General features: G+C 42.0%; 1 protein-coding gene and 1 long non-coding RNA gene across 2 annotated transcripts; both read right to left on the bottom strand.

Annotated features, from left to right (window-relative positions):
• Nucleotides 1–3,754: 3,754 nt before the first annotated feature.
• On the bottom strand, nt 3,755–22,475 carry LOC106574497 (phospholipid phosphatase 2). Its single transcript, XM_014150409.3, has 7 exons — nt 22,003–22,475; nt 11,842–11,993; nt 11,657–11,743; nt 11,351–11,526; nt 11,214–11,271; nt 10,953–11,129; nt 3,755–8,938 (listed from the first exon to the last, which is right to left on the bottom strand). Exons 1-7 carry the CDS (start codon nt 22,067–22,069, stop codon nt 8,783–8,785), a joined length of 873 nt encoding a protein of 290 aa, XP_014005884.1. The 5' UTR covers nt 22,070–22,475; the 3' UTR covers nt 3,755–8,782.
• Nucleotides 17,502–19,690, bottom strand: LOC123727870 (uncharacterized). Its single transcript, XR_006759817.2, has 2 exons — nt 17,780–19,690; nt 17,502–17,608 (listed from the first exon to the last, which is right to left on the bottom strand). It is a non-coding gene; the product is annotated as an uncharacterized LOC123727870 (long non-coding RNA).
• Nucleotides 22,476–24,435: the final 1,960 nt, after the last annotated feature.

The raw sequence follows: 24,435 nt of genomic DNA, 5'->3' as shown, positions 1-24,435 counted from the left end.
AAGGTGTACATTTGACCTCTATCATCTAGGACGTGACAATGGTTAATAAAATCTTTCAATTTTTGCCCATTTTTTTGCACAGTCTTGCAGGCCTTCTCATACAGCTGCAACTGTATATGCATCTGTAAATCATGACCTTTCTTGAGTTGGGCTCTGGGATTGTGCAACTATTGAGAATGTGAGCCTATGGTTGTGTGGGGGGAAAGGGTTGAGTGTGTATGAGTGTATGTGCGTATCCCACAACTGTTGCGAAGGAGTAAAAGATGTTAGGGACAATATAGGATGATTCACAATAATTGTTTGCTAATATAATAATTGCTTGTAATGTAATTTTAGTAATGGCGAGACTGGTGAGAGGTAAAAATTCTTTGCATAAATTGCCTACATTACTACAAATATTAATAGCTAATTATGGAAAATAAGAAACAGGATTTTAAAATATATATATATATATATATATATATATATATATATAGCCATAAAAAAAAAAATATATATATATATATATATAGCCATAAAAAAAATATATATATATATATAAAATACAGATCGAGGTGAGGGCGATGGAAATACATTTGGCGGTTGATCTACTTCTGTTCTGTAAATGGCACTGTGTGCTCTTTTTGAAGGATGGATCCCAGTCTCTTCAGGGCTATGGGATACGGGGCTCGGAGGTGGTCTGCCAGGCATTGGGATGACAACCCAACTCGGAATGAGGAGGGCTTTTAGCGGGTGGAATAGTGGGGACCAATTGGAGGTTTACTTAGTAGCAATGCACATATCATGGTACAGCTATATAGACAATCATCATGTTACTTTTTAATGGTACGTTTACAAACATATATTTTCATAAATATAATTTAAAGTTGTGTCTCATTATGGTAAGTGGTGAAATAAGTATAGCCAGTTACAATTGTAATTGCTAGCAGATAATAATAAAAGACGATCAGTATTTACCTGGATAAAAGAGAAGGAATATAATATCTATTGTTTACAGGAAACCCATTCAACAATTTTAGATTAAGTTTTGTGGAAAAAGAACGGGGGGCAAAATATATTTCTCCCATGGGCAAAGAAATTCAAAAAGGGTGATGGTTTTAATTAACAGTAATTTTGATCCAAATTGTCCAAACAGATCATCAAGGTAGATGGATTATTTTAAATATGTTATTGGACAATTAACAGATATGGCTTATTAACCTATATGGTCCAAATAATGACGATCCAAGCTTCTTTGAAAATATATATAAGAATTTATCAACTCTACAAGCAACACTAGACTCTATTATTATGGTGGGAGATTTTAATACGGTCTTAAATACCTCTATGGACCGGAAAGGAAATCACACTACAAACTATCACCCTCAGAAATCATGAATGTCATGGCTATATTGGAATTAGTGGATATATGGAGACTTAAATACCCTGACCTAGTGAGATATACATGGCGGAGGATTAATCAAGCTAGTCGTCTTGACTACTTTCTTATGCCACTCTCTCTGGCACCAAAAGTAAAAGTGTTGATGGGGACAGAATGCGGTCGGATCAACACATAATTGGCATATATATTACTCTTACAGAATTCCCAGTGGGCGAGGATATTGGAAATTTAACCAAAGCCTACTAGATGATACATTGTTTAGAACTAGGACAGAAGAATTTATAACTGACTTTTTCAGACATAACATAGGTACAGCAGAGCCCCTTATTGTATGGGACACTTTTAAATGTGCCTTTACAGGCCATGCAATTCAGTACTCATCTATAAAACAAAAGCAATTTAGACCAAGAGTCCATATTAACAAAGGAAATTGAAGGACTAACAGTACAGATAGATAGCAATAAAAACGACCATAGAGGCACAGAATAAGTTAGAGGAAAAACAAAAAGAAATGGAGGAACTTATTCAAGAAAGATCCAGTGTAATATATTATAAAAAATAAAGCAAACTGGATGGAATGAGGACAAATGCACCAAATTCTTTTTCAATCTTCAATATAGAAATGCTACCAAAATAATTGTATTAAAACTTGTTACAAATGGAGTCACGCATGATTCATGGAATGATATTTTGAAAGAGGAAGTAAAGTACTTTAAGAATATGTTTTCGTTTGTCTCCTCCATCTCCACTAGCTGAAACTAATTGTATGGATTTTTTCCCTAATAATAATGTCAAATGAACATCTGTACAGAAAGACTCATGTGAAGGCCAAATTACAGAGGAGGAACTTCTTGATGCAATTAAAGCCTTTAAGGCTGGGAAAGCTCCAGGGCTGGATGGCATACCAGTGGAAGAATACAAACCTTTTTTTGATATACTCAGAGGACCATTATTAGCATGTTTTAACCACCCCTATATAAATGGTAGATTATCAGACACGCAACAAGAAGGTCTGATATTATTACTGAAACAGGACCCAAGTGGTATATATATAAAGATCCAGTCCATTTAAAAAATTGGAGACCTCTTACACTTCAGTGTTGGGATGCAAAAATCCTAGCAAAATACTTGGCACATAGAATTAAAAAAAGTATTGTCAGTATTATTCATCCTAATCAGACAGGTTTTTTGCATGGCCGATACATTGGAGATAATAAGACAAGTACTGGAAACAATAGACTACTATGAAATATCGGGGACACCGGGCCTGGTTTTCATAGCTGATTTTGAAAAGGCTTTTGATAAAGTACGACTGGAGTTTATATATAAATTCCTAGAATATTTCAATTTTGGGGAATCTCTTATAAAATGGGTTAAAGTTATGTATAGTAACCCTAGGTGTAAAATAGTAAAGAATGGCTACATCTCAAAGTTTTAAACTATCTAGAGGAGTAAAACAAGGTTGTCCATTATTGGCATATCTATTTATTATTGCCATCGAAATGTTAGCTGTTAAGATTAGATCAAACAATAATATTAAGGGATTACAAATCCGTGGCTTAAAAACTAAGGTGTATTTGCACGCTGATGATTCATGTTTTCTTTTAAAACCACAATTAGACTCTCTCCACAGCCTCAGAGGATCTAGATACTTTTGCTATCCTCAAAGTCAAGGGGTATGAATATTTTCTGAAGGCACTGTAGACCATTCCCATTTTAAACCTTTTTCTTAAAATAAAATTTAAAAAAAGAAACCTCCGGATATTTAGGCAAAATAGCTGGCTAACTCATTGGTTCTGCTTGTAGTATACCCCTATGGAGTTATCAGACAAGTCTGGAGAGGCCCGCAGCATCCTGGGAGTTCCACTTGTCAACAGGATAGTGTTTCACCTGAGTACATCCAAGTACATGTCACTGTGACAATACTGATGTTTTTTTTTTACATTCAGGTTAGGATAATTAACTAGTCAGGTTAGGAGAACTAACATGGCAGGTTAGAATAATTAACTAGGCAGGTTAGGAGAATGAGGTTAAGGTTAGGCCTAGCTAAAATGCTAGTTTTACCCAACGTGACAACTAGAAGGCGCTGCACTGGTACCACAAACGTACAAACCATCAGTACCATAACACCGGCTGTTCTTACGAGGAAGCGCATGGTGTATACAGCGAAATGGTTTGCGAAGAGGGTCTTTGTCTGCAAGGACCATCCAAACTAAAAAAAATGTATTCATGCGCAGGGCTTTATAGCAACCGTGGTTGAGGTACAGAGAATTTATACCTGCATCCTTTTCAGCAACTATTCCCTCATTAGGCTACAGAATCAACTAGCACACACACTCGCTTTAATAACAAAAATCAGTCTGATGCACAAAGGGCATATTAGTTCATCTTTATGCATAAACTACAAAAAAGCAATACAGAGGAATAAAATAAAACAAATTGAAATAAAGCTATGACAACATGTGCAATGTCTTCATCACTGGGTCTGGTGTGCCATCACCCCAACAAACATTGGGAAAGTCCTAGTGAATGACTTGGATGAATCCATGAAGTTGAAGGCGTCCTATCCATTCATTCCATCCATTTATCCATCCCTCCACTCTTCCAATCATCCCTCTCTACCCATCCCTCCACAGCAGTAACTCTGTGGTTCTGCATGCACTTTCGTCTCAGCAGGAGTTGCCAGATTATAAACGAAAGACACTTCTGTAAAATCAAGTTCCCTTTTCCATCAAGAAGAAATACACACATTTGATTGCAGCTACAGTTTGTTACAGACAAGCTTATGAAGGATTACAGTGTGGATACAAACACAATAAAATACACTATATGGCCAAAAGTAGGTTGACACTCCTTCAAATTAGTGGATTCGGCTATTTCAGCCACACTCGTTGCTGACAAGTGTATAAATTGAACACCCAGCCATGCAATCTCCAGAGACAAACAATGGCCCGTAGTGAAAAGCTCAGTGACTTTCAACATGGCTCCGTCATAGGATGCCACCGTTTCAACAAGTCAGTTCGTCAAATTTCTGCCCTGCTAGAGATGCCCTAGTCAACTGTAAGTGCTGTTATTGTAAGTGGAAACGTCTAGGAGTAACAATGGCTCAGCTACGAAGTGGTAGGCCACAAGCTCACAGAACGTGACCGCTTGTCTTCGGTTGCAACATTCACTACCGCGTTCCAAACTGCCTCTAGAAACAACGTCAGCACAAAAACTGTTTGTCTGGAGCTTCATGAAATGAGTTTCCATGGTTGAGCAGCCGCACACAAGCCTAACAGGCTGACTACACCACTCGCATCGGGTGTGCGAGCGTTGCAAAATAAATTTAGAAATCTATGTTATTCAATTATTGCACCCACACTGCTCATGCGCGCCAACGATCATTTGCGTTGCCAAGGGCTAAAATAGAAATCAGTTCTATTTCTGAGGCAGATTGCGCTGCAAGTCCTGCCTCTCCCATATCCTCATTGGTTTATAGAAGGAGGTACGCACATGTCATCTGCTCATTGGTTATACCCACATGGGTGACTGAAAGACAAACGAGGTCAGTGGCGGTAATGCACCTAATTTATGAAAGTTGCCAATCGCAATATAAAGTCAAGAGAAGAATGCTGGAAGGAAGAGAGTAGAAACGAGTCGGTTGACCGTTTATGTGTGGATTAATTGGCGGAGTAGAGGACCTTGTGCATTTCAGGTAAAATAACAACTTAATGTTTATATCCCAGGACAAATTAGCTAGCAACAGCAAGCTAGCTAAATAGGACAAATTAGCTAGCACGTGCAAGCTAACTAGCCATAAATGTTTAATGCTTTTCAACCTGTCCCCAAATTAATATAATTGGTTCAGAGTTTGTTTTGATATTTTAACCTGCGTGTCATGATCGCGTTTGGTGTGGGGGGGACAAAATACATTTATGCACGATGGTGCACGCGCGCAGCCAGTTTGGGTTCTGTGTAAGATCACCATGTGCAATGCCAAGCGTCAGCTGGAGTGGTGTAAAGCTTGCAATTGGACTCTGGATCAGTGGAAATGTGTTCTCTGGAGTGATAAATCACGCTTCACCATCTGACAGTCCGACGGATGAATCTGGGTTTGACGGATGCCAGGAGAATGCTACCTGCCCCAATGCATAGTGCCAACTGTAAAGGTTGGTGGAGGAGGAATAATTGTCTGGGGCTGTTTTTTCCATTCCAGTGAAGGGAAATCAATGACATTCTAGACGATTCTGTGCTTCCAACTTTGTGGCAACAGTTTGGGGAAGGCCCTTTCCTGTTTCAGCATGACAATGCCCCCATGCACAAAGCGAGGCCCATACAGAAATGGTTTGTCGAGATCGTTGTGGAAGAAATTGACTGGCCTGCACAGAGCCCTGACCTCAACCCCATCAGACATCTTTGGGGTTAATTGGAACACCGACTGCGAACCGGGCATAATCTCCTAACATTAGTGCCCAACCTGACTAATGCTGGTGGCTGAATGGAAGCAAGTCTCCATAGCAATGTTCCAACATCTAGTGGAAAGCCTTCCCAGAAGATTGGAGGCTGTTATAGCAGCAAAGCGGGGACCAACTCCATATTAATGCCCATGATTTTGGAATGAGATGTTGGACGAGCAGGTGTCCATATACTTTTGGTCATATAGTGTATATATTAACCCTTTGCAGAAGTGTAATGTGTTTTTCAGAGAACATCTCAGTGAGTGACTCAATCATTGACACTGATGATTGTCAACATCAACATTTCAAAGGCAGCACATGGCATCATGATCTTACAGGACCTGTGTTGCCATGCGAGCAGGCAGGTTATACACAGCTTTATATATAATAAACTGGAATACCTAATACAAGTTGCGTCAATTACATTTAAAAAACATTACAGTAGGCTAGTAGTGGTATTACATTCTTAGAGATATGACAGAAATAAACAGAAAGTAATTATCTATGCAAAACTGTTTTACATTCCATATACTGTACATGCATGTCTTCTACAGACATGCTAGGTATCAGTAGACCTAACATTGAACTTCACAGACCATTGGTCTTCCTCCCTTCCTGGAGAACTACAGGATGAGCACACTAACCCACCCGATTCAGCTAATCAAGGTCTTAACAACTAGTTAAATCAGGTAGGTTGGTGGTGGGCAGGAACAAAGGCCTGCAGCCCACTAGCTCCCCAGCATGAGGCTTGGAGACCGCTGTCTTGATGGATGAAGTGTGAGAGGGTTAGCTCCAGTGTAGGTAACAAAGGGATCAAAGCATTTCAAACACACAAAAAAAATTTTTACAAATACAAACTAGACTAGAGGGTGGGTTAAAAAAGAACTACAGGACACTCAAAGAAACTACACATCCCAAGAAGACAACCTGGTTGATGCTGCTGCACAGGAAATATAAATGAATCATAAAATAAAAAAGTTGTTTCAGTGTTTCCTGTTAGCATAATTGAAATCTAGGGAATTACACTATTATTTCTCTCTGCTAAAACTGTCTCATCCTCCATACTTTTAGTACATTGTATTAAAATAAAATACAAAGTTAAATGCATGTGCATGTGAGTGGTTATACACATCTTCTCATATATACACCAGTGGCGGCTGGTGGGAGAAGCTATCGGAGGACAGGGTCATTGTAATACTGGACTGGAATAAACAGAGTCAAACATGTGGTGTCCATATGCTTGGAGGTGTTTGATACCGTTCCATTTATTCCAGTCCAGCCAATACAATGAGCCTACACTGATATACACACTTCTCTCACACAAACAGCCCCACGGCAGGGGCGTAGGCATGGGTGGGCCCCACTGGGATCAAAAACCTATATTCTTTCTAGATATCATTTTTTTTTTAATTACTGCTATTTCCTTGTCAGTGTTCCAAATGGGACATTATTTGTAGAGACCGACCGATAAACCGGTTGACCGATATTATCGGCCGATATTAGCCTTTCACAGAAATATTTTTTATCTGCCTTTATTCCACAGATAAAGTGCCCATATTATATACATAGAATAAACAAATACGTCTGCTCCATTTTCAGTGGTTGCCTAAAGAGGGCACTCTACCAGCTGCTCATTGAACATCATTCAGCCCTAGTCCACAATGTGAGAGAAAGTAGACATGGTTAGTTTGACGGTGAGTAGCTTGCCACAGCCAGCATAAGTAAATAATTAAAAGTACACTTCACCAAGGAAGCAGCCCTGTCCTCATCACATTCTCACTTTGTTAACGTTAGCTGGCCAGCTAGGCAGCAAGGTAGTTAGCTTAGCTATTTGCCAGCAAGGTAGTAAACTTAGCTAGCTAGCTAGCAATCTGTGCTACGTATGTGCCAACACTGGACTGGCGCCAAAGTGAACACTCGTCCTTGATACAAAAAGAAGACCGATACTGTCAGGGCCTATTATGTTAGCTAGTGGGCTAATTTAGTTAGTTTTCTGAAATATGCAATCTGCAAAAAACAAGACAGTTGGCGCAGGTCTATCATTCAGGCCATCTGCTTGCATTCATTATGAGATAAGTAGCTAATGTTAACTAGCTCGCGAAATTAGAACGTGTGACAAAAACCAGTGCAGCAAGAATTTGCATGCATAAATATTTTCAGTCATCAGCGCATGCCATTTGCAGTTGAAATGTATAGCCAATACATTTTATATTGAATAACAGTGTTATGTAAATATGGTTTCTGTAAGAAAACATTGTCGTAATGAACAGCTAGCTTGTGCTCGTCATAACGTACTCTCATTGCAAGGTTGACCATAAAGTGTTTGTTTACATGACCACCCTTATGGTGGTTTAGCACAAATACTTTTTCATACCTCTTTTCCACTGCCATAGACATTTTTAAGTTGCACCTAAGAAGGTCAACTAAACAAGCTTTGTATTCACTGTCGTATTTATAGAGAATATAACTGCTTTTTGGTGGATCTCCTGTAAACCACAATTAAAATGTCCTTAAATAATGTTAACTATAATATTTAGTTAAGAAATAATCATTTTGAGTATCTGTTGATCCTTCATTCAACCTCTAAAAAAACCAATATATCGGCAGATATGTCAGTAATCTGTGACTTTTCACTCCCTCAAAATCGGTATCGGACCCAAAAATCCAATACGGGTCGGGCTCTAATTTTTTGTCGTCTTTTTACCTAAACATGCAAACATCATCAGATAGAATTCATAGACGGCTATAAAACTGTACATTACTCTCTTGGCCACATGGCAACACTGCAGGAAGTTATCTCCTTTCCCCAACAACAAAACATTTTAATAAAAATAAAAAAATTGCCCACCCATATTTCTACAGGCCCACCCACCAACAAATTCCTGTCTACCCCACGGTTGCCGTGATTGTTGTGTAGAGGTTGTTGTGTAGTTGCAGTGGTAGTGTAGTTGTTAGTCTGTGTTCAGGCTGTAGTAGTTGTGTAGTTGTAGTGGTTGTTGTGTAGTTGTGTGTCTGGGTTCAGGCCAGGTTTGGCCTCTAGGTGTTCGTCTTCAGCCGTTTCTGATCGTGGGCAGCGAGGAGGGGGCCGGAGCTTAAAAAAATCAGAGAAGTAGCAAACCTGAGAGAAAAGGATAGTTTAAAGTCAGTAGTGCTGAGCGATTAGTGCCTTTTGAGGTCGGTTCTGTTTCAGGTCGATTATGAAAAAATAATTACATAAAATCATCCCAGCAATCCTTTAAATCATACCATGTCCTGGCATGGTGCAAACTGCATGAGTTGTTCAGACGAGGGGGATTCCTTTCCCCTAAAACCCCTTTATGGAACAATAGATGGATCCCTATGTTTTTCCAGAATAGTAACTTTAGACCATGGTCTGATAAGGGGATCACTCTTCTGGAACACTGTTATGAGGAGGGAGTTGTTATGTATTTTGATCAGCTGAAACAGAAATACCACTTGCCTAACAGGGACTTCTTTAGCTACCTACAGCTACGAAACTTTATTAGAGTGACTCTGAAGGGACAATGGAACCTACCTAAGATTTCACCTATTGAACAATGGAACCTACCTAAGATGTCACCTATTGAACAACTCTGCCATGCAGCCCAACCACTATTCAGGACCATTTCCCGTGTTTACGATGCTCTTATGTCAGGACTAACACTGCCTGAGCTAGACAAACCCCGACTTAGATGGGAAAAAGATCTGGGTATTGATCTTGATGAGGGTCTACGGAGTGACCTATGCAGCGATGGTGTTACATCCACATTGAACTCCAGATAGACTGATCCAGTTTAATTTCCTCCATCAGCTCTATATCAGCCCATCTAGACTCCACAAGTTCAACCCTGATATCTCCTCCCTATGTTTTAGATGTGGCTCAGATGAAGGAACATTCCTCCATTCCACTTGGCAGTGTTCAAAACTACACGGTTTCTGGCAGGGGGTATGCGATACCATATCCTCAATCCACGGGGTTGCATTCCCTTTAGACCCGGAGGTCTGTCTACTGGGTAACTATACTAACACCAATCTTAGGCAAAGCCATACTATAAAGCTAACAGAAATATTGCTAGCGATTGCCAAGAAATGGAAATCGGATTCCTCCCTGCCAGTTGCAATGTGGCTATCGGAAGTTAATAGTTGTATCCAACTGGAGAAAATCACTTACTGCCTGAGGAATAAGTTAAAGACATTTTACAGAATTTGGCAACCTTTTATTGACTATATGGAGAATCTCCCCCCACATCACATTGATTGAATCTCTATACAATCCTTATATAATGTTTCACACGTAATTTATAATATGTAGCTTACGGCAGGTGACCATATGATCCAATGTCTCATTATTATTATTTTACTCTTTATTATACGTTTGTATATATAATTATTATTATTTTAAAAATTTGTTAGGCTCGTCTGTTACTTTGTCCTATTGTTGTCTAATATCTTTTCACTTTTGTTTTGAATGTTCTTAATTGGAAAATGCAAAAATAAAATAATTATTTTTACTATTTAAAAAAAATATATATATGTTTTAGATTTTGGTCACTATTTTTTTTAAACAGTAAATGCATTGTGGGTTAAATGCTGTAACACAGAATAAAACAATAAAGGTCCCATGAGGGTAGTGACTGCCCATTACTGCTCATCACTTATTAGCCATAATTTATTCACATTACTTTAATAAAATATCTCGGTTGTTGTGTATATTACATTTGTTTTATTTGATTACTTTATTATTTTATTCCAAGTCATCATCTCATCTCTTATAGAGCTGCTGCCTACGGTTTCTGACAAAATCACTGTTTAGTAGTTCATCAAAGTAAAGAAGGCACATTTTTTATGACTGCTGAATACCAACTATCAATCACTTAGATCATGTATTTTCTGGAAACTACAACTCCCTACTACGTCGCACAGTTCGGGCTTGATCTGATTTATCTCTAGAGAAACTGTGCAATGTGCACATTGACCTCACAGAAAAAAAAAACCTGAAATGGAATTAAAATAATTAAACTGACATCGGTCAATTAGTTGTTCCAAAACCAAAGAATAACAGACATTTCGGTTTAATTGTTCAGCACATGTACAAACACACACCTCCTACAACCCCCTACACACACACTCACATTGAGCACAGCGATGAGAGTTCCCTGCAGCAGTCCCACCAGTACGTCGCTCCAGTGGTGTTTGTAGTCGCTAACCCGTGTGTATCCAACGTACAGCGCAAACGACACGAGGAAGAACTGCACTGTGGGTCTGACCAGACGAGTCCACTTCCCCTGCATACGTGCTTGCACATACAACTACACACGCACACACACACACACACACACACATTAATCGTCATCTCACGTGTGTATGAAACTCACACAAATAAAAACACTCACCGCTAGAAACAGCATGCTGTACATCCCGAAGGCAGAGTGTCCGGAGTAAAACGACAATCTGGAACACAGAAGAGAGAAACATGTTGACATTGCATCACATAGCAAGAGAAGAAAGACGGACAGAAAGATACACCCACCTGGACTCTGTGACGTTTCGAGGGTTGCCAGTACAGTTGAGTTGCAGCATGTACCCAGAACACACCGTGGGATTACACACAGACAGGAAGTTAGGGCGTGGCCTGCCGATGGTGAACTTGGCCAGGTCAGTCAGGGATTGGCTCACAGCTGCTCCAAACAGGAAGGTCCCCACCACCTAGTAGAGGCACAGCACAGGCCAATTTAACCACTTTCCCGAACCAATGAAATTGGGAAGAGGCAGCTAGCCAATCCGAGCTAAGACCACATATTGTCAGCCCAAAACTATGGCCTGTGTTCCAACTGACCTTGTAGAGAGCTGACATGTACTGGTTAAAGTTAGAGTTGGAGTGGAGACGCTTGGAGTACACCAGGTACGCTTCTCCTGTAGTTATCTATGGAGAGAGAGGCAAACTCATAGCATTAGCAGAGGTCAACTCGTACCATAGCGTGCCATTTTGTACATAACCATCAAGTTGTTCATCAAACTTACTATGACTATGGAGGAGGTGATGGTGACTGCAGCCATTGCCCTGTGGGAGATGGTGTCTCTTCTGTAAGGATATCTGATGCTCTCGTCGTCACAGTAGATACCCCTCTGGTACGGGCTGAACATTAACGTCAAGACCGCTGACGGAAGGGCCGCTGGGAAGGAGGGAGAGAGAGGAGGGGTGTCAGAGTGGGTCAAAGGAGACAGTATCAACACGGTGCTGAACTTGTCTCCGTATAGGCCTAGGTGAGATTGACGTTCAAGAAGCAGCTCAACAGGCTCTGATAGACATGTTTACATCTATCAGCTAGACAGGAACTGTGAAAAAAACATGGGCACGTGAAGGCACATCTAGGCACTTATTGGTCAGCAATATATCAGTGACCTCCGTCCCCTGGGGAGGAAGCTGCTAGCTAACACCACAGACACACATGCCCTCCAAAGTATAGTATAGTATAGTATGACGATGCCTAGAAACTGCTTCTCCAATAGAAATCCCCAATCACGCTTGTAGGCGATGTCATGGCAACGTTGGCTAGCTAAGCTGAGAAACTTCATCGGGTCTAACGGACGTCTCGCTCCGAACTGCGCATGAGCAGGCCGTCAAATCAAAAGGCCCTTCTTAGATATAAAGTTATTTTACACCAAAATGAAAACATGTCAGTTTGTCACTTTCACACAAGGTTGGATTAACATGTTCAGCTACTTAAGACATCTAGGTCGATTTAGTGAACATTAGCAGCAAAGGAAGAACTTCTCACTTCTCCCATTGACTTCCCAAACCCCTGTCTGGTCTGTCGAGTCTGCTTCACGAAGCGTTCCTGGAAGTTTTGCGTCGTTGGGCCTCTGGGTTTAGATACTCTGTGTGCACTCTGATGGTCATGCCCGCACACACACATCCATCACCATAAATATGCCTAACAGCGTAACAGCCTTAAACTTTCACCACTGAGCCCTGCTGACAAGGGCATGGGAGCCAACTACCGGACGGGACACACACATGCGCGTGCACGCGCACACGCGCACACACACACACAGAGAGAATGGGACATTCATTGTGTATTTAATTATACAAAGTTACCATGAGAAATTCCCTTAAACTGATCTCTCACGGAAGAGACCATGGACTTTTTCTTTTAACCTTTCTCCTCTCTTTCCCGCACTCAAACCTCTCTCCCCCCTGCTCTCACCCTCTCTTTCTTTCACTCCCTCTCTCACTCCCCATAGTTCAGTGACTCACAGACCAGAGCAGAGAGACTGGCACCAGGATAGACTATAAAACTGTCTCAACTGACAACACAATGGTGTGCAAACACACACACTCAAATCTGACAGGACAATGGTTTTACACACCATGATGATTTTTTTTCCTGTTTTCATGAACCCTGTCACTAGACAACATGCTCCCCTAATGCAAACGGAACTTCCACCAGTCATATACTGAACAAAAACATAAAACTCAACATGCAACAATTTCAAAGATTTTACTGAGTAACAGTTCATAGAAGGAAACCAGTCAATTGAAATAAATTCATAAGGCTCTAATCTATGGATATCACATAACTGAGCAAGGGAACAGCCATGGGAGGGCATAGGCCCACCCACTTGGGAGCCAGGCCCTTCCAATCAGAATTAGTCTCCCCCACAAAAGGGCTTTATTACAGACAGAAATACAGCTGCTCGGTCATGGAAACCCATTTCAGGAAGCTTCCGACAAACAGTTCTTGTTCTGACGTTGCTTCCACAGGCAGTTTGGAACTCGGTAGTGAGTGTTGCAACCAAAGACAGGCAATTTTTTTTACACGCTTCAGCACTCGGCAGTCCCGTTATGTGTGCTTTGTGTGGCCTACCACTTTGCAGCTGAGCCTTTGTTGCTCCCAGACGTTTCCACTTCACAATAACAGCACTTACAGAAATTTGACAAACTGACTTTTTGGAAAGGTGGCGTCCTATGACAGTGCCACATTGAAAGTCACTGAGCTCTTCAGTAAGGCCATTGTACTGCCAATGTTTGTCTATGGGTATAATAAAGTGCATTCGAAAATCATTCAGACCCCTTGGCTTTTCCCACAGTTACATTACAGCCGTATTCTAAAATGGATTTCTAAAATGGATTAAAAAAAATGTTTTTCCTCATCAATCTACACACAATACCCCATGAAAGCATGAAACAGGCAATAATAATTTTTTGCAAATGTATTAAATATAAAAAACTGAAATATCACATTTACATAAGTATTCAGACCCATTACTCAGTACTTAGTTGAAGCACCTTTGGCAGCGATAGGAGCCTCAAGTCTTCTTGGGTATGACGCTACAAGCTTGGCACCTGTATTTGGGGAGTTTCTCACATTCTTCTCTGCAGATCCTCTCAAGCTCTATCAGGTTGGATGGGGAGTGTTGCTGCACAGATATTTTCAGTTCTCTTCAGGGATGTTCGATCGGGTTCAAGTCAGGGCCACTCAAGGACATTCAGGGACTTGTCCTGAAGCCACTCCTGCGTTGTCTTGGTTGTGTGCTTAGGGTCGTTGTCTTGTTGGAAGGTGAACCTTCACCCGAGTCTGAGCACTCTGGAGCAGGTTTTCATCAAGCATCTCTCTGTCCTATGCTCCATTCAACTTTCCCTCGATCCTGACTAGTCTACCAGTCCCTGCCCCTGAAAAACATCCTCACAGCATGATGCTGCCACCACCATGCTTCACCATAGGGATGGTGCCAGGTTTCCTCCAGACGTGACACTTGGCATTCAGACCAATGTGTTCAATCTTGGTTTCATCAGACCAGAGATTCTGACTCCAAGTGGGCTGTCATGTGCCTTTCACTGAGGAGTGGCTTCCGTCTGGCCACTCTACCATAAAGGCCTGATTGGTAGAGTGCTGTAGAGATGGTTGTTCTTCTGGAAGGTTCTCCCATCTCAACAGAGGACCTCTAGAGCTCTGTCAGAGTGACTATCGGGTTCTTGGTCACCTCCCTCACCAAGGCCCTTCTCCCCTGATTACTCGGTTTGGCCGGGCGGCCAGCTCTAGGAAGAGTCTTGGTGGATCCAAACTTCTTCCATTTAAGAATGATGGAGGCCACTGTGTTCCTAGGGACCTTCAATGCTGCAGACATTTTTTGGTACCCTTCCCTAGATCTGTGCCTCGACACAATCCTGTCTTGGAACTCTATGGACAATTCCTTCGACCTCGTGGCCTGATTTTTTTCTGACATGCCGTGGGACCTTATATAGACAGGTGTGTGCCTTTGCAAATCATGTCCAATGAAATGAATTTGACACAGGTGAACTCCAATCAAGTTGTAGAAACATCTCAAGGATGATCAACGGAAACAGGATGCGCCTGAGCTCAATTTCAAGTTTCATAGTGAAGGGTCTGAATACTTATGTAAATAAGGTGTTTATTTTTATTACATTTGCAAAAAATTCAAAAAACCTGTTTTTGCTTTGTCATTTTGGGTATGGTGTGTAGGTTGATAAGGAAAAACATTACATGTAATCAATTTTAGAATAAGGCTGTAACATAACAAAAATGTGGAAAAAGGGAAGGGGTCTGAATACTTTCTGTATTATGCAGACCTAGCTTGTCGCCTGCATTCCTGCCTTTGGGACAACGACTCAAATTGTTTGGAAGGAGACATGAGCAACTCGTCATTATATACAGATCTCTGGTTTCATCCACTTGCGAATTAGAAAGGGAAATTGGCGGGTGCACATTGCACTGTTCAGATTCTGGCTTCCCCTAAAGTAAATTGATGTTTTGCCAAAATTATAATTACTCCTGTCTAAATAAAATCATTGAAAATACTTTACCAGACAGCTTGACTTAGCTGATCATTAACTTATTTTTTTAAACAACAGTGTATTGTTTCACATCACAAGTGCATAGGCCCATGCCTATTTCGGAAGCAAGCAATTTGGGCAGCGCGTGTGGCAATAGGCTTAGCGTAAAGCATCTATAATGTGTCTTGAGTATAATTTCAAACGTTGAGACAAGAAAAGGGTGTGTTGCGGAGATATGGGCGTCTTTCTCCAGAATGCATGCAATCAGCTCTCCAGAATTGTGTGAATTGTTTGCCCTTCGATTGTTTACTTGTATCAATTCCCCATTACATATATAACCACTAGGCCTAGTAACTGTACCATTAATCCCCGTCATTTGTTTACATTAATTTATGTTAACGCATGTATTAGTCATTTACCACTCATTCTCCGAGTGGAAACGTTGTTTGCAGAGTTCACAACCTGCTACACTTGTGAGAAACAAGTTTAGGTTTATTTGATAACCATAATTTAAGTGTTTTAAAAAAAAATGTAATTGTCTTTTGTTTTGAGTGCTCTGTGAGTATTGCTGATTTTCTGTCCTGATAATGTTGAGTGAGCATGCACGCCTGAGCACACCAACATGCTGAGTTGATACAATGTTACAATTCATTACACTTTGCGCAAATCAAGACAGATAGGCACAGCCAGAAGAGAACTGGCCACACCTCAGAGCCTGGTTCCTCGCTACGTTTCTTCCTAGGTTCTGGCCTTTCTAGGGAGTTTTTCCTAGCCACCGTGCTTCTACATCTGCATTGCTTGCTGTTTGGGGTTTTAGGCTGGGTTTCTGTATAGCACTTTGTGACATCGGCTGATGTAAAAATGGCTTTATAAATACATTTGACTGACTGATTGAAAGGGAAGCAGACAGGCAGAGTAGAGATTAATGCAATTGAAATAACCTGACTTTTCACCAGGATATTTTCTACTGTTTTTGTCAGATTTAGGCTTATGTATTTTACTTAGTTGATGATGGAAGTTATAGGTGCTCCCGAGTGGCGCAGTGGTCTAAGTCACTGCATCTCAGGAGGCAGTACCTGGTTCGAATCATGGCTGCATCACATCCGGCCGTTATTGGGCGTCACATAGGGCCCAGCATCGTCCTGGGTAGGCCTCGTTGTAAATAGGAATTTGTTCTTAAATGACTTGCCTAGTTAAATAAGTCTACTGCAGCATTGGCCTATAGGTTCTCTCTTAGTTCCATGCGCTCATTTCTTCCAATGGATCACGGTGTAGGCTGTGTCCATATGGCAAAGGCTGGTGCTCTTGCATTAGTTTAATTTTAACTTCTAGATTTGTATTATTTAAATTAAGATTAACCATGTGACAATAATTTTGAGAAACGAAAAACGTTATTATTGAAATGAAACTGTTCCACGAAAATGTACACAGTATTAAAATAATCAAAACTTGTAGAAATGGTAGGATAACTTGTAAGCTTCCCCAAACTTGAAACTCACAAGCTGTCTTTATCATAACACCCATTAACAAAATGTGTGAAGGTGCAAGTGCTTGCACACTGGAGGTCCCGTGAAAAAAACGGGCCCGCCTATAAAAATCAAATGCCAGTCCAACTGATTCGTTCTGGCGCCCGCCCTGCTCACATTGTCACTCATCAGCGGCTTATGAACAGCGTGACTATTTTGTCAACCTCAATTCCGCTAGGTCACTCAGCCACTTTGAAGTTTACTAACTAGTATTTACTTTGAAGTCATGATGACTTTGTAGGGTTCTAGGATAACAGTTAGATAAGACAGCTCTCTGGAGAGTAGTGGTTAGGGTGAGGATGAAGTGCGCATGTGTGTAGCACTCTGCTGCAGTGTCAGAGAAATAAACACACGTAGAATTGTAGTCATCTCCAGTTTTATTCCAGTAAGGTTTCTGCTACAGTGTTATTGTAGCCAAGGGTTGAGTTGAACCAAGATTGTTCCTCTCTCCAGAGAGTGGGCTGAGCTGGATTTGATAAAACAAGGAAGGAGAAAGGGGAGTGTGTGAATAAATAGATGAAAGATTGAAAACCAACACTATTAAGATAACGTGGTAACAGTGAATCTGGAACTGATTTTTAACCATTCAACCCTGCTGAATGGCATATATTTTAACAGAACTGGTGACAACCCGTACCTGGGATCCAGTGGTACTGGAGATGTTTTAATGAACCCAAAGGAAAACTGATTCAAGCATTCTCTTCGGAAGAGGTGAGTTTGTAGCACACATCTTGACCTTCCTCAGCGATGTAGGAAGAACAGCGATGTTGCACAGACTCAGAGGGCTGTGCATGGGCAGATACAGGAAGCAGAGTCCATAGTCCGTCTTCTTTAACCCCCCGCAGTTATCTTGGCCGAGGGGGTCGGTCTTCAGTAACAGAATGGGCAGCGCGGTCAGAGAGAAAGAAGAAGAGGGGATAACATTGTTTCACATTCTCATCTGGCTAGATAGAAAGTTCCAGATGACTCCCAGAGAAAACAAACATGGAGGAATGTCTGGTGAGATATGACACATGATCAACTTCCTCCTGACCTCTGACCTCACAGGAAGGAGGAACCTAAGAAGTGTTCCTGTTATTCTCCAGACTAGACGCCAAAAAACGTACACAACTCCACTGTCCTACAACACACACACACACACACAAATTGATCAAATCTAGACAATAGAGAGATTCCAATAGGGAGACAGAGCAGGAAGAGGATCAGTACTCTATGGCTGTAGTAATCCCGCTGTACTGTCAGAATCCTGGTTATTTTCCACACAGGAAAAGTCAATAACCCCCCTCTCTCTCACACACACATAGTTGGCACAGAGAGATGGTGTGTGTGAGAGAGAGTCAGTTAAACAGCAGCAGAGTATCTTCTAACTCTAGTTGTGCGCGAAACCCAGAAAATCAAACTGATAACAAACTAAGACAACAACAGTTGGTATCAGTCTATAGTTCGATGCAGATGCTCTTCTAACCCCAAGTCACATAAATAACAGTAAGAACTTAGAGCAACTGCAGCTGTCTTAGGTCTCATGTTCACTTCCAGAGAAAGTTTGATGACCCAAGGTTTTTAAAGGACTGTGACCCCCCCCCCCCATCACAGAAAACTTCTGGGAAGAAAGTGAAAAACATTGACACAATGTGAAACTATATTAATTTTGATTCCTTAGAACGACCCTTAGAATGAACATGATCATTGTCTGCCAATCCGATTCTTCCAGAGGGTGTGTACAGGTCTTACAACAGCAATCTGTCCCATTCACACAATCACCAGTCAGTATTGAACGATCTAAAGGTCCAAATGAAATGATGGATACGTTAGGCCCTTTTGTTATGCATATAGCAGCAGATTGCTTGGTTTGGGTGGCATTTGGTTGGTATTTTTGTTAAAAGAGTGTGTTGCAGAAATAACTCAATGTGCCTCTCTGTGTGTGTGTGTGTGTGTGTGTGTGTGTGTGTGTGTGTGTGTGTGTGTGTGTGTGTGTGTGTGTGTGTGTGTGTGTGTGTGTGTATAAAGTTTCTTTGTCTGCAGTGATAACAAGGCAAAGGAGAGGAGACAAGAGTTAAACAGAGAGAAAGAGGATAGAGAGAGGGAGTAAAAGAGGGATGGGAGAATGAGAGAGGGAGAGAAAGAGGGATGGGAGAATGAGAGAGGGAGAGAAAGAGGGATGGGAGAATGAGAGAGGGAGAGAAAGAGGGATGGGAGAATGAGAGAGGGAGAGAAAGAGGGATGGGAGAATGAGAGAGGAAGAGAAAGAGGGATGGGAGAATGAGAGAGGGAGAGAAAGAGGGTTGGGAGAATGAGAGAGGGAGAGAAAGAGGGTTGGGAGAATGAGAGAGGGAGAGAAAGAGGGATGGGAGAATGAGAGAGGGAGAGAAAGAGGGATGGGAGAATGAGAGAGGGAGAGAAAGAGGGATGGGAGAATGAGAGAGGGAGAGAAAGAGGGTTGGGAGAATGAGAGAGGGAGAGAAAGAGGGTTGGGAGAATGAGAGAGGGAGAGAAAGAGGGATGGGAGAATGAGAGAGGGAGTAAAAGAGGGATGGGAGAATGAGAGAGGGAGAGAAAGAGGGATGGGAGAATGAGAGAGGGAGAGAAAGAGGGATGGGAGAGAAAGAGGGATGGGAGAGAAAGAGGGATGGGAGAATGAGAGAGGGAGAGAAAGAGGGATGGGAGAAAGAGAGGGAGAGAAAGAGGGATGGGAGAATGAGAGAGGGAGTGAAAGAGGGATGGGAGAATGAGAGAGGTTGAGAAAGAGGGATGGGAGAATGAGAGAGGGAGAGAAAGAGGGATGGGAGAATGAGAGAGGGAGAGAAAGAGGGATGGGAGAATGAGAGAGGGAGAGAAAGAGGCATGGGAGAATGAGAGAGGGAGAGAAAGAGGCATGGGAGAATGAGAGAGGGAGAGAAAGAGGGATGGGAGAATGAGAGAGGGAGAGAAAGAGGGTTGGGAGAATGAGAGAGGGAGAGAAAGAGGCATGGGAGAATGAGAGAGGGAGAGAAAGAGGGATGGGAGAATGAGAGAGGGAGAGAAAGAAAGAGGATTGAGGAAAAGCTTTGTCAGATCAGATCCAGTTTGTCGACTCAGCACATTCCTACTATATTAATGACACAGTGAGGAAGCTGGGCTATGGCCTACGAACACACACACGCTAACAAAACACACAAGTATGCACACGCACGCCAACAAAAACACAACCCTGTATCACTCTTATCTGAACTGGGAATAAAAAAAATCCCAATCGTTTTCTTGTCACTAATTGTAGACTGATTACTGCTACCCCCAGAGACCACTATCGAGAGAGAGAGAGAGAGAGAGAGAGAGAGAGGAGGCAGGAGAGATGAAAGAAAAATAAGCAACCGGAGAGATTGAGGGAGGAAATATTGAAAGAAGAAAAGAGAAAGAGTGATTTACTGTCGTCAGACCCCAGGCCCAGACACACAGGCCTCTGACTCTGTCAACAAACATGGTTACTGTCGTCAGACCCCAGGCCCAGACACACAGGCCTCTGAGTCTGTCAACAAACATGGTTACTTTCATCGTTGTTTAAATGTATTTTTTTAAACCTTTATTTAACTAGGCAAGTCAGTTAAATATTTTCAATGACTGCCAACCCCTAACCCGGACGACGCTGGGACAATTGTGCGCCGCCCTATGGGACTCCCAATCACGGCCAGTTGTGATACAGCCTGGAATCGATCCCAGGGTCTGTAGTGACGCCTCTAGCACTGAGAATCAGTGCCTTAGACCGCTGCGCCACTCGGGAATGTCAGACCCCAGGTCCAGACACACAGCCCTCTGAGACTGTCAACAAACATGGTTATGCCACGAGGTGATGTCGTCTGTTAACAAGGACCAGCTTAACTGTTAAACAACCCTACTCTCTCACTCACTAAATACCATGAGAGAAAGAGAGCAAGGGAGTGGGGGAGGAAGACCAAGAGTGGGGGATAGGGGGAAGAAAGAAAGGGATGAAGAAGGAAAGATGGGAGATAGAGGGGGAAGGAGACTGTCCACCCAAATGTCTATTCTAAACCCCAGATCCTGTAGTATTGAGAGTCCAGTACAAGTCCGAACATGCAAACCCCGGCTCCACACACACACACACACACACACACACACACACACACACACACACACACACACACACACACACACACACACACACGAAACAATAGGGAAAAGCCCAACAAGCAGGACACTTTCCATGGAAGACCAGTCAGAAGAACAGGTGTTCTGTTACGCATGCGCGTGCACACACACACACACCATTTTTAAATGGTCATCATAAATTAATTGTAACTGGGAAATTGTGAACTTAAAATCATAGTAAATGTGAATTGGCATTTTGTGTTACTAACCCATGATGACTGATGACTATCATACAATCTACAGTATTTGAATCAATACAGATCAATGTTACACCACTCCACCAGGCACTGTGACCACCTGTAATGTGCTGACAGACAATGACAGAATCCATTAAACAAGATATAACATGAGCTATGCTGACTCTCTTCCTATTACAATACTATTGCGTTGTGTCTGTCTGTGTGTGTGTAACACAAAACACATGTTCTTATGACTGGCCTTTAATGGAAAGTGTCCGGCATGCTGGGCTTTGGCCTGTGGCGTGTGTGTAGCCTGCCTAAACATTGTTTACAAAGTCCCCCACCATCCCAGTCTTATCCAGCATTTACCCAATAAACAACTATACATAAACAAATATTTTATTGATTTATCGGTGGAGGGTGCTACCCTATTGCATTGCGCATGTATAGACGGCAGAGAGCGCGAGTTGTCTCCTTGGGTATGTCAACAAAGAATGTTATATCAGCCATATTGTTGGAGAGAGAGAAATAGGGCACTTACCGACAACCACACAGAAAACATCAACTAGAATCAGCATATTTTTCTTGTGAACTGGTAGTTCCGTCATCTTCACACTTCTACTTTCTCAGAAGAAGAATTATCAAAACTGCATACACGTTATTGGGAGAAGTTCAGTTGCAGAGGTAAGAGAAAAATAGTGTGAACAATCAGATGTGCTTGTTCTTCCGGATTTCACTCCCGTAGCCTACCTGGCCTACCTGTTTAAGCCTACGCTCTATAGGTGAGTCGGGGAAAGACGCAACTGTAGTATACACCACACAAACAGAGTGTCCTGCGCTGTCAACACACGGACATGTGTGGGTCGCGCATTGTCCAAACGCAAGCGGAGATAACGGAAGAAAAAAAATTCTGAAATCGTTTTCTTTACGGAAAGTTGAGAATGGGCTACTTTTTCCAACTAAAGGCGTGTGTGCGTTTACACTCTCCACTCCCCAGAGCTGACGTCAGAACTCTTGTGAAAAGAAAAGTGAACCAGCCCGCAGGGTGGAGTCAGAGGATGAAGAGATAAAGCGGTGTTGCAGCAACATCCAGAAAAAAAAGAGAAAAGATGCAAGGTAATTGAGATGGGTCATGGAAGATGTAGGTTTTCTGATAATATATAAATAAACGACTTTTACCCCCCACACCCATATCAATCAATCACATTTATTTATAAAGCCCTTTTTACATCAGCCAATGTCACAAAGTGCTATACAGAAACCCAGCCTAAAACCCCAAACAGCAAGCAGTGCAGATGTAGAAGCACGGTGGCTAGGAAAAACTCCCTAGAAAGGCCAGCACCTAGGAAGAAACCTAGAGAGGAACCAGGCTCTGAGGGGTGGCTGGTCCTCTTCTGGCTGTGCAGGGTGGAGATTATAACAGTACATGGCCAAGATGTTCAAACGTTCATAGATGACCAGCAGGGTCAAACTATAATAATCACAGTGGTTGTAGAGGGTGCAGCAGGTCAGCACCTCAGGAATAAATGTCAGTTGGCTTTTCATAGCCGATGATTCAGAGTTAGAGACAGCAGGTGCGGTAGAAAGAGAGAGTTGAAAACAGCAGGTCTGGGACAAGGTAGCACGTCCGGTGAACAGGTCAGCGTTCCATAGCCGCAGGCAGAACAGTTGAAACTGGAGCAGCAGCACGACCAGGTGTACTGGGGACAGCAAGGAGTCATCAGGCCAAGTAGTCCTAAGGCATGGTCCTAGGGCTCAGGTCCTCCGAAAGAAGAGAGAAAGAGAGACAGAGAGAGAATTAGACAATTAGAGGGAGCATACTTAAATTCACACAGGACACCGGATAAGACAAGAGAAATACTTCAGATTTAACAGACTGACCCTAGCCCCAGGACACATAAACTATTGCAGCATAAATTAGTCATCGTTTTTGTTGCCTCAGGGCAACGCTGTGCCATAAAGGTAGGCTAAAACACAAAGGAAAATCAGATACAGAACATGTATTAAGTGAAATATAGGAGAAACAAGCACTCTTTTCCTAAGAAAATACAAGTTGGCCATAACCTAGTATTTCACTGCCTATCCAACCAGATTCTGGGGTGCATTCTTCTTCACTGTCACTGTCCTCAAGCTGACTGTCCTCACTATCAGACGGTATGATCCAACTGATCCATTAGGCTCCCTTTGCTCATCAAATGTCCCTGTGTCCATTGCCTGTAAACGTCAGTGGTTATGTTGGAAAAAACATTGACCAAGGCCATCATTTTACATCAAATTACATGTCTTTCATTGAGCATGATATTGCAATGAAAAGTAGCCGAACTGCAAAGTAAAACATGGAAAAACTCAACTTAAAAACGGAAAGCATAGAAATATTGCACATAGAACAGATATACCGCTTCTTAGACTTGCTTTCAATGAGAATGGCAGATCTATAACTCATATTTCTATGTGCATTTTGTTGGGTTGCCCAAAAAGTTACGTTGCAGCTTTAAACATGCAAAAGAATGAAATGTATCTGTTCTGCCCACACATTTTCTATAGGATTGAGGTCAGGGCTTTGTGATGGCCACTCCAATACCTTGACTTTGTTGTCCTTAAGCCATTTTGCCACAACTTGGAAGTATGCTTGGGGTCACTGTCCATTTGGAAGACCCATTTGCGACCAAGCTTTAACTTCCTGACTGATGTCTTGAGATGTTGCTTCAATATTTCCACATAATTTCCTTCCTCATGATGCCATCTATTTTGTGAAGTGCACCAGTTCCTCCTGCAGCAAAGCACCCCCACAACATGATGCTGCCTCCCCCGTGCTTCACGGTTGGGATGGTGTTCTTCGGCTTGCAAGCATCCCCCTTTTTCCTCCAGACATAATGATGGTCATTATGGCCAAACAGTTCTATTTTTGTTTCATCAGACCAGAGGACATTTCTCCAAGAAGTACGATATTTGTCCCCATGTGCAGTTGCAAACC

The sequence above is a fragment of the Salmo salar genome, chromosome 16, assembly GCF_965601325.2.
Source record: "Salmo salar chromosome 16, fSalSal1, whole genome shotgun sequence".
Classification (NCBI taxonomy): Eukaryota; Metazoa; Chordata; class Actinopteri; order Salmoniformes; family Salmonidae; genus Salmo; species Salmo salar.
Note: the sequence above shows the minus strand (reverse complement) of the source record. Positions and strands in the feature narration are given on the sequence as shown.